General features: G+C 30.3%; 2 protein-coding genes and 3 non-coding genes across 5 annotated transcripts in view; 3 read left to right on the forward strand and 2 right to left on the reverse strand.

Annotated features, from left to right (window-relative positions):
• LOC144976127 (uncharacterized) overlaps nucleotides 1-2,873 on the reverse strand; it is a 3,728-nt gene extending 855 nt beyond the window's left edge. The window contains exons 1-3 of the mRNA XM_078920307.1: nucleotides 2,716-2,873; nucleotides 2,171-2,269; nucleotides 961-1,055 (exon numbers count right to left, since the gene is read on the reverse strand). Coding sequence (XP_078776433.1) covers nucleotides 961-1,055; nucleotides 2,171-2,269; nucleotides 2,716-2,852 — 331 coding nt within the window. The 5' untranslated portion in view covers nucleotides 2,853-2,873. The remainder of the gene's footprint in view (nucleotides 1-960; nucleotides 1,056-2,170; nucleotides 2,270-2,715) is intronic.
• LOC144977418 (zinc finger protein 236-like) overlaps nucleotides 1-4,729 on the reverse strand; it is a 49,285-nt gene extending 44,556 nt beyond the window's left edge. The window contains exon 1 of the mRNA XM_078922608.1: nucleotides 4,614-4,729. Coding sequence (XP_078778734.1) covers nucleotides 4,614-4,665 — 52 coding nt within the window. The 5' untranslated portion in view covers nucleotides 4,666-4,729. The remainder of the gene's footprint in view (nucleotides 1-4,613) is intronic.
• A 2,980-nt stretch (nucleotides 4,730-7,709) lies between these two features.
• Nucleotides 7,710-7,783, forward strand: Trnai-aau (transfer RNA isoleucine (anticodon AAU)). Its single transcript has one exon. It is a non-coding gene; the product is annotated as a tRNA-Ile (tRNA).
• Nucleotides 7,784-8,275: 492 nt separating this feature from the next.
• On the forward strand, nucleotides 8,276-8,349 carry Trnai-aau (transfer RNA isoleucine (anticodon AAU)). Its single transcript has one exon. It is a non-coding gene; the product is annotated as a tRNA-Ile (tRNA).
• Nucleotides 8,350-9,206: 857 nt separating this feature from the next.
• Nucleotides 9,207-9,283, forward strand: Trnai-aau (transfer RNA isoleucine (anticodon AAU)). Its single transcript has one exon. It is a non-coding gene; the product is annotated as a tRNA-Ile (tRNA).
• The last annotated feature ends 257 nt before the right edge of the window (nucleotides 9,284-9,540 follow it).

A 9,540-nucleotide genomic window follows, 5' to 3' on the forward strand; every position in this document is an offset into this window, starting at 1 on the left:
GAGCCATATCTAATGGGTATCCATTCACTCCAAAAAAAATTAATTCTTTTTAGAAAGGGAAACTATAGACATAATACATTTGAGCCGAAGCTCAGTGCCAACAGGTGTCAGCCATGTTGACCGTATCAACAAATCAAAGAAGCTGCCAAAGCGTCCCAGTCCAGATTAGAAGGTGATCAACAATAAGTCACAAACAAGTATCTAATTTTTCAGTTACAAAGAAAATTAATAACATTATCTATTTTCAAAATTAAAAATCAACAAATGAACAAGTCAAGAATTGGATGAGAAATGTTCAATGCATAAAAAAAGCATTACATCTAAAATGTAAGACAAAAACAATAAGAAATAAAACCAAAAGTTAAAAAAATTAATGTGCACATGAAATGTTTTACGTATTTTTAATTTCCTCTGACTCATTCAGATGATAATCATATAGGAGATAGTGACCATAACTTTCTCTCATGATCAGAGGAATTTACTCTATTTTCATTCTGTAATGTATTTATTTTCTATTGTTTAACGTGTTCAATTGTACTGAGGCATTATTCACCTGCGCGGATTGGTGCACATTGATCTTCTTCCATTTTTAACTACTTCTACGAATGAACCCAAACATGACTGTTTGTCTATGATTCTTTATTAAAGTTTGTTTATTGTTACTTTAAATTTAAACTAGTCTTCTTCGTGTAATATTACCATATCAACAAATATTACACATTCATTCATCAACAACTAATATATTTCATACGTCCTTTCCAGAGAGAGAATTTAGTTTTTTAGTAATGTATTTATGTTTCAATTGTTTTTTTGTTTTTTTTTTGCTGTTGGCCGAAGAAGGGTTTTGAGCCCGAAATGTTCCGTATTTGGTATTTTGTACTTTTTCTTTTAATCTGTTATATTCATTTTTGTTAATTACTTTTCAGTCATGATTGTTTGGAAGTTTTATATTTTTGTTACCTGAAGGGTTTATCCTCATCGTGTGTTTTAAGATGTCTCTGAAGTTGATTCCATTTGTTGAAAACCTTGTCACACAAGCTGCAGTTAAATGGACCCTGTCACGAGGAGCAAGAAATACATCAATGTGAATGATTTATAAACAGTGCTATCAATGCTCAAATTTGTTCAATTTTCCGTGCATATAAACCTGAGAGAGTTAAATTGCAATTTCAAAGCAAAAAATAAAAATTAATTAATGAAAAAATAATAAATAGGATAAGATTTAAAAAACAATGTCCACTGGAGATTGGCAAAGTGGCCTAATGGTTAAGGCACTGAACTGTGGCCCGGAATGGTCCCAGGTTTGAGCCCCGCTCAGGCACTTTCGCTTTTTTTTTCCTTGGGCAAGATTATTAACCCCAATTTGCTCACTTGGACAACATGAGTGATTCCTGTTGACATCCATGATCCTTTGTGGACTGCCTAGGCAACGATATCATCTTATGATGTTGTGGCGGAAGGGCACTATCTTCGATTTTTAGATATCCACTAAATGTGATTAAAACCGCTTTACAAGAGTTGAGGAGAGATAAGAAATGAGGGGACTACCGATTTATTAGTATCCTCATCTTCTCAGCTTCAGATTTGAATGGAGGAGTTGTATTTTTGCCTTTTATTGAAAAATGTCCTCCCCCTCCCCCCCCCCCCCCCCCCCCCCCCCCCCCTGACCACAAACAAAATCTGCAATATGCAATATCTCCATGTCTGATCATCATCATCCATCGTGGCTTGTTCTCTTGAGCATGTTGCCGGTCAGCTGTCTCCATCACGATCCTCTGCGGTGCGCATGAAATCTGTGTTGCATTTTAAATCACTTTTGGCCAATCTTAGGTTATTTAGATATGTCATTCTTTGTCTTCCTCTCGCTCTCTCTTTCCTTCAATCATTCCAGATGTTACCAACTTTTCTATTCTGTCTCTTCTCCACACATGTCCCAGAAACTGTAACTGCCTCATCCGATGTGATGGTATCGATCAACATTCTTCCCTTTCTCACCTTCTCCATCACTTCCTCATTCATATACTTGTCTGTCCATGACAGCCTCAACATTCTTCTATATATCCACATCTCCAATGCCTCTAACCTCCTCGTACATTCTTTGTCAAGCGTCCACGCTTCACAACATGTCTGATAATGGTCCACATTATCCCCTCTAAAATCACAGACTTACCTTTCCAATGGGTGGCTTGATATCCTGTACCTCCATTGCATTTTGGCCGACCCCGACAATTTGTTCCATAATAGGCTGTTCCAGCACCACCTGCTGACACTGAGAAGAAAAGGTAAGGGGGAATACATAAACATTCTTTTGCCAAAAAAAAAACAAATAAATATTTCTTTTTTGTAATCAGATTTCTGTTAAAACTTAATTCAAACAAACAAACAAACGAAAAAAAATTGACATTTTATAAAGCGCAATATCCACTCAAAGTGCTCTACAAAGGGTCCCTGACCCACAGCAACACATTATTTTTTTTTTTGTGATATTGCCTAACAGGCGTCATGTCTCATCCTATATGTTAAGTGTTGCTGTTGGCTCAGGACTCCTTGTAAAGCGCTTTGAGCATGTCTAAGTGGATATTGCAGTATACAAATGCTCAAGTTTTAATGCTCATTTCGTTTCCAATTGCACTCTGATTATAAAATTGTAATATTAATTAATGAACGTCCATACAGGAAAGTGTTTCATGATAATAAGAATAAAACAAAATTTACTTGTTGCAAATCAATGGTTCCCTCAGACAGTGCCTGGTGCACTTCAATGGATCCATTATCCAATAACTGGCTGGGGTCAAGGACAGATGAGTCAATGAAGGCCACTGTTGTGCCATCTGGCAATGATTGCAATCCATGAAGACCTTGTAAAGTGGTTAGGTTGGATCAAGGTTGGCAACTTGAGTGATATACTGTGTATAGTCTAGAAACAAAGAATAATTTTTTAACAATCATTTTATTTAGTAATAATTATAACAACAAAACAACAACAACAATAACAATAATAATAATAATAATAATAATAATAATAATAATAATAATAATAATAATATAATAATAATAATAATAATAATAAATAAATAAATAAATAAATAAATAAATACATAAATAAATAAATAATTAATGAATAAATAAATAAATAAAAGAATGAATGAACGAACGGATGAATGAAAGAATAAAAAAAGGTTAAGATAAAACCATGAATAGGCCCACTTGTGCTTAGTGCTTGTTTTCCAGGTTGTAAAAAGACGAAGGGACAAGATTTAAGGGGCATCTAATCTTGCAGTTTTCATCAAGAAAGCAATGAGACTGGTTACTGCTCTCTTGGTGAGTAAAAATGATAGGCTTCTCCTGTTATAATCAGATGAATCTCACTTCTATGCTTAATGTATATATTTATACTGGTCAAATGGATCTGCCGCTGTATGTAAATATATATAGAATATTCTACCATCTTTGGAATCTGTCCATGACTAATATCAAATCCATCTTCAAAACGATTTTTCTTTTAGCACTTCTGTAATATATTAAAAACCATTATTGTGTAATTGCTCAATTTTTATTTGTTTGTCACTCACAAAAAAAAAAACCCGTTTAATTTTGTTGAAAAGAACAAATAATGGATTGTGTACTATTTTTGCAACAAATCTTAATCTTAGCGCTGCCTGTCAAAATAATTTTTAATAACTTACACAGACATAATCAAATCCTTTTCCATTTGGGAAAAAAAGTCGTTTTCTGCCAACTTTATACCCGCTTCATCTTTTACTATAATTAAATGAAACATAAAAATATCTGACCTGAAACTAGGGTGCGCTGAGAAAATTGGGAGGGTGCTACACGAATAATATTAATATTATATATATAATATTAATAATAGTCTCGATTAACGATCATGCTTGAGTTGAAAATAATTGAGAGAGAAATGTAAAAGCAGAAATGTGTGGAAAATGTGCGAGCAAAATCGCAGAAAAAGCGCAGTTTTGATTTTGATTTTTTTTTTAACTCTCAGTCATAGTTTCAATATAAATATGCAGATTTCCGCATGGACGGTCAGAATTCCAGTATCTCTAATTTATCATGTCAAGTCCTAAAAATTGATGGAGAACATTGCCTGGATGTTAATTAACTGCAACTTTTTTTTCTTCTTTTCTGTTATTAGATAGGTCTACGATTATTTATTTGTATTAGTATTAGTGTAGTAATAGTAATATAATTAATTTATCAATAACAAATACAAAAAAAAAAGGGTACGGGCGTTGATGTTAGGTACTCGTTGTTGGAAAAATAGAGGCAAAAAGTATGAGGTCTCATGATGGAGAAAGTTGAGATCTCTTTACTCCATTTGAATTCGATATATATTATAGTTTTGCTTTATCTAGTTAAACTCCATTTAAAATAATGAAAAAATAATTTGAGATTGATAGCGAAAGTTGAAAACGAGAAGTTGAGGTTGTGGAGTGTAGGAATATTGAATCTGTCCATATTATTGCGCCTAGTTCTAACAAGAAAATTGTCAGTGGACTATCTAGGTCCGACTCATGGGTTCTTGGGAGGTCGCTTGTGGCCAAAATGCCATTTCAAGAAAAAATCCCAACTAAATATAGATGAAAACATACCAACAACATTTTCCACTTGAATTTGTGGAAAATTGTGACCGTCAAGGGACATTTTTCAGTTGACTAGAAATGAACAAGATGGCGACGTTCAACTAAGAAACTGTTGAGCCGGAGGCAAAATAGGTCAAGAAGCCCGGATGTGATACTTTTGATTGGATAGTTGACAATAACGAAAGTGGAGTTCCACGTGGTTTTGTTTACATTTTATCGTGGGTGGGATGTGGTTGAACACCGCTGTTATTTTATTTAACATTTTTTATTCATTTTCGAGTCTAAATTATGATTAGAGAAGTTTGATTTTTGTTGTTCTCTCAAAGATTTAAATCATCGTAGTCTACGCTGGTAAAATGCTAACCTAACAAACAATCGCTTTAAAAAATTACTTCCGTCATCCGTTTCCAGCAGACGACAAAAAGAGTGAGGATCCAGTGTAGGAATATTGATGCTATGCGCTTAGGTAAAATACTCAAAACATCCGCCATCCTGCTATATCGTGTGGCCTTAAGCGTTTATAGTCTGGTTGATATCATTTAATGAGAAGTAATCTCCTCTAAAAACAATAGCAAAGAGCTGAGTCAATTTCGTACCTTCTTTTGAAAGTAGAGGAGAAAACAAGTCTACTTTATACACGCAATAATGATTGAACTTGGGCAATATTATGCACTTATTTTCAGGTCTGATAACCCAAATTGTTATCTAGGCTCATTGTTGTAATGGAAATACTCTCAAACCAACGTAAATTATAATTATTGTTCATTACAACCATGTTAAATCAAGCCCATAACTGAACTGCTTTCGGTTATTAGACCTGCTAAAATGAGCACCCAGACCATCGTGAACTAACTGTTGTGAGAGCTTGATGACTTAGACCGAAGTGTACATATATGCAGGTCTGACATCCGAACGGAATTTTGGGCCTAGTTTAACATTGTTGTAATGTACAATATTTTGCGTCATTTTTTTGAGATTTCCATTACAGCAATGAGCCCATAAGGAATTGGGTTATCAGACCTGCAAAAAAGTGCAAGTCGACCTAGAACCTTAGTCACTTTCGAATAAAATGTCACATTTTAAAGAAATTTATGGAATTTTCATCGAGTGTGAATAAATTTGTCCTTTTTTTTTTTCTTTTTTTTTCTTTTTTTTTTTTTTTTTGGTTTTGTTTGTTTGTTTTCTTTTCTTTTCTTTTCTTTGGGGGGGGGGGGGTTGTTTGTTTTAATTTCATAAAAACTCAAATAGATAAACTGTATGGACATTGAGTCTACAGGGTGAATTACAAGCATGAATAAATAAGTATATTATTTACATAAATTCATAAAGCCTCCGACGTGTACATATATGCAGGTCTGACATCCGACGCAGTTATGGGTCTTGTTTAACATTATTGTATTTTGCGTCATTTTTTTTTTTTTTTTTTTTAGATTTCCATTACAACAATGAGCTCATAATGAATTGGATTATCAGACCTGCAAATAAGTGCACGTCGCCTTACTCTGATCATTTTACCTATAGATTTATGCCCTTGGCTTAGAAGCTCATAACATTGCCATCCGGAAGTGTAACTGGCCAACACACAAAACTGTGTGTATCCATGGACGTTTATAGTCAGGTTAATACAGTTCAGTGAGCACTACTCAAAAAACAATAACAAAGACCTGTTTGACGTCATCTTCGAACTATCTATAGATAGAAAGGAGCCTGAATCTCCAGGTCATAAAATGCCAAACGAGTTGAGGAAATATTTTTAAATGCCAAGAGCTTTTATGGATCATATTATATGCAAACATGCAAGCAAAGGTTGCAATAAATTTTGTGTTATCTTTAATTTCTTTTAAGGGGGGACCTGTAGTCAAAAAATCAATTTTTGATTATAATGCTAATATTGCTATTCCCTTGTTATTTTCAGGTGGTAGAAGGTCTAATTTGATGATTGACACCAAAAAAAAAGCCCCCCAATTTTATTTTTTTTAGACATAGCCTAGAAAGAGGAGCTACGTTAGCTCTCCTCTTTCTAGGGACATACCTAGTGAGAAAAAAATAAGCTAAAAATAGACCCAAAAAATCCCAAAATTTCTTACAGTAATGCAGCAAAAAACAACGAATAGATCTCTTCCAAATTTACACACAATGTTTCTTACAACAAGAGCTACATCATGACGGAAAGGTTTATCATTAGTCCTGAAAATAAGTTTTAAAGAATTTTTTTGCGATTTCGACTGAAAATTTGGCGCGGAATTACAGTAAAAATTCGATTTAAAAATTCATAAAACTGCTCAATTTTAGTTTACCCCAAAACCCATGCGTCATGATGCAAAACACATAATAAGAAAGATTCTGTGAAGACAATCTAATGGAAAACAATCCAGATATGAATGTTAGAAAATCAGAAAATGACGCAAAATGGAATTTTGAGAAAACGCAAAATTTGTCTTTAATTTGATAATAAAGCTAATTTTCCAGACAAACAAAGGCAAACATCCATCAAAATTTCAAAGTATAATCAATATGGAACAAGAAAACAGTAAAATTTTGTAAATTTATCAAATTCTGAAAAAAATTATGATCAATTCGCTAACCCATACCCCTAAGAAAAAATTTACGGAAAAATTGAATGATATCAGTCTTTTACAAAAAAATTAATGTAGCGGTCAAATATGCTTTATAGTTATAAAATTCATCAATTAAATCTCATAAACCAATAATGTGATGTATAATTTGATGTAAAACACCAAAAAACATCAGAATTTTTTATTTTTTATTTTTAAGGGGCATTATAGGCTAAAATTAGACGTAAAACCCTAAAATTTCTAACATAGATGCACCAAAAACTAGCATATAAATTTCCTTCAAATTTAAAGCCAAGCCGATAAAATGATAAAACGGCAACACAAAAAAAGCCAATATAAACACATAAGAAAAAAAATAGAAAAGGATCGCCATCTTGCGAATTTGGCACAGAAAATACCAAACCGGCAACCTTAGGTAATCTCCTTTGAAATGGCCATGTGCCAACTCGTACTCGTAGCTTTGCCTGGCTGCCCTAGTAGGAGTCTCAACAACGTAAAAAATCATAAAGTGGTTCACTAGCAGTCAGGAGGCCGGTTAGCTCAGTCGGTTAGAGCGTCGTGCTAATAACGCGAATGTCGTGGGTTCGACCCTCACACTGGCCAGTGATTTATTTTTTCTCTCTTTAATTTATAAAATGTCTCCTTTTATATATAAACGATCTATTCTAACTTGTCCAAGTTTCTAAAAAATCTTCATTGTTATTATTATTATTATTATTATTATTATTATTATTATTATTATTATTATTATTATTATTATTATTATTATTATTATTATTATTATTATTATTATTATTATTATATTATTATTATTATTATTATTATTATTATTATTATTATTATTATATTATTATTATATTATAAGTTATAGTATAAGTAATATTATTATTACTGTTATTATTATTATTGTTATTATTATATTTATATTATTATATTATTATTATTATTATTATTATTATTATTATTATTATTATTATTATTATTATTATTATTATTATTATTATTATTTATTATTATATTATTATTATTATCATTATTATTTTCATTAAGTAGTCTCCACGTAAAAACGATAAAGAGGTTCATTTGCAGTCAGGCGGCCGGTTAGCTCAGTCGGTTAGAGCGTCGTGCTAATAACGCGAATGTCGTGGATTCGACCCCCACACTGGCCAGTGATTTTTTTTTCTCTTTAATTTTAAAATGTCCCATTTTATTTAAAAGCGTTCTATTCTAAGTTGTCCAAGTTTCTAAAAAATCTTCATTGTTATTATTATTATTATTATTATTATTATTATTAATATTATTATTATTATTATTATTAGTAGTAGTAGTAGTAGTAGTAGTAGTAGTAGTAGTAGTAGTAGTAGTAGTAGTAGAAGTAGTAGTAGAGTAGTAGTAGTAGTAGTAGTATAGTAGTAGTAGTAGTAGTAGTAGTAGTAGCATTAGTATTATTAGTATTAGTATTATTAGTATTAGTATTATTATCATTATATTACTGCTATTGTTATTGTTATTATTGTTATTATTATTATTATTATTATTATTATTATTATTATTATTATTATTATTATTATTATTATTATTTATTATTATTATTATTATTATTATAATTATTATTATTATTATTATTATTATTATTTATTATTATTATTATTATTATTATTATTATTATTATTATTATTATTATTATTATTATTATTATTATCATTTATTTTATTATTATTATCATTATTATTATCTATTATTATTATTATTATTATTATTATCATTATTATATTATATTATTATTATTATTATTATTATTATTATTATTATTAATTATTATATTATTATTATTATTATTATTATTATTATTATTATTATTATCATTATTATTATTATTATTATTATTATTATTATTATTATTATTATTATTATTATTATTATCATTATTATCATTATTATTATTATTATTATTATTATTATTATTATTATTATTATTATTAAGTAGTCTCAACGTAAAAACCATAAAGAGGCTCAATTGCAGTCAGGCTGCCGGTTAGCTCAGTCGGTTAGAGCGTCGTGCTAATAACGCGAATGTCGTGGGTTCGACCCCCACACTGGCCAGTGATTTTTTTTTTTCTCTTTAATTTATAAAATGTCCCATTTTATTTAAAAGCGTTCTATTCTAAGTTGTCCAAGTTTCTAAAAAATCTTCATTGTTATTATTATTATTATTATTATTATATTATTATTATTATTATTATTAGTTATTATATATATTATTATATTATTATTATATAATTGTATATATTTTAGTATATAGAGTACTTATTTTTTTAGTATAGTATTTGTATTAGTTATATTTAGTATTAGTTATTATT

This window comes from Berghia stephanieae, chromosome 7 (assembly GCF_034508935.2).
Source record: "Berghia stephanieae isolate SIO BIC M18660-M18661 chromosome 7, UCSD_Bste_1.3, whole genome shotgun sequence".
NCBI classification, from domain to species: domain Eukaryota; kingdom Metazoa; phylum Mollusca; class Gastropoda; order Nudibranchia; family Aeolidiidae; genus Berghia; species Berghia stephanieae.